Source organism: Chondrus crispus, genomic scaffold (genome assembly GCF_000350225.1).
Source record: "Chondrus crispus Stackhouse genomic scaffold, scaffold_8, whole genome shotgun sequence".
Classification (NCBI taxonomy): Eukaryota; Rhodophyta; class Florideophyceae; order Gigartinales; family Gigartinaceae; genus Chondrus; species Chondrus crispus.
In genome coordinates, this window is record NW_005178810.1 from 51,462 (window position 1) to 52,252 (window position 791).

A 791-nucleotide genomic window follows, 5' to 3' on the forward strand; every position below is an offset into this window, starting at 1 on the left:
GGCGTGGTTTCCGCCGCTTGCGTCTGCGACTGGTGCTCAGGCATGGCGTTGGCTGCGAGAGCGGCTCCGCGCGCAGCAACACTGGCGTCGACAGGCTTTCGTCGCAGCGGGTAGGCGGAGAATTGCCCGACGCAAAGTGGGTGGGCGACCTGGCACACGGGGGGAGTTTGGGGGGATGAGGGGTTCTGCAGCGTGGGCGGAGGCGTGCGGCTGCGTGAAGGCGGGTGGGTTGGTAAAGGTGTAGAGAAGGGGGATGTTTTGACGGGGATTTTATGTTTGTCAAAGAACGACGGCCGAAGCAAGCATGGGAAACCTCCTAAACAAACTATCCACAAGGCCCTGATCCAGGTGATTATTCTGCAAGTTTGCACTGCGCCTCGTCCTCGCGGCGGTCTGCGTGCCGAGCATCTTGCACAGCTGCTCGGGGAGGTCTCCGTCGATGGCACAGTTGAACAATCCGAGGCGGCAAAGCTGCTTGACGTCGCCCCACTCGGCGGGGAGCGTGCGTATGGTGTTATGGTGTAGCAGGAGGGTAGTGAGTCTTGGGAGTGTGAGGACGACGTCTGGGAATGCGACGAGGCGGTTGAGGCCAAGGTTAAGCGTGGTGAGGTTTACGCAGCGCGCGATCTCGCTAGGCACGGTCGCGAGCGCGTTGCGGCTAGCGTCGAGGACGCGGACGTCGCGGAGCTCGCCGACGCCGGCGAGCGAAGCGAGGCGGACGCCGCCGAGCGGGAGGGTTGCGAGGCGCGAGAAGCGTGCCGGCGGGAGCAGGCGGCGGGCCGCGGCCGTGC

General features: G+C 64.9%; 1 protein-coding gene across 1 annotated transcript in view; it reads right to left on the reverse strand.

Moving 5' to 3' along the window:
- Positions 1 to 279: 279 nt before the first annotated feature.
- CHC_T00010170001 (Hypothetical leucine rich repeat-containing protein) overlaps positions 280 to 791 on the reverse strand; it is a gene marked incomplete at its 5' end in the record, with an annotated part of 516 nt that continues 4 nt past the window's right edge. The window contains one exon of the mRNA XM_005711818.1: positions 280 to 791. This exon is cut by the window's right edge and continues 4 nt beyond it. Within this exon, the coding sequence (XP_005711875.1) occupies positions 280 to 791 (512 nt within the window).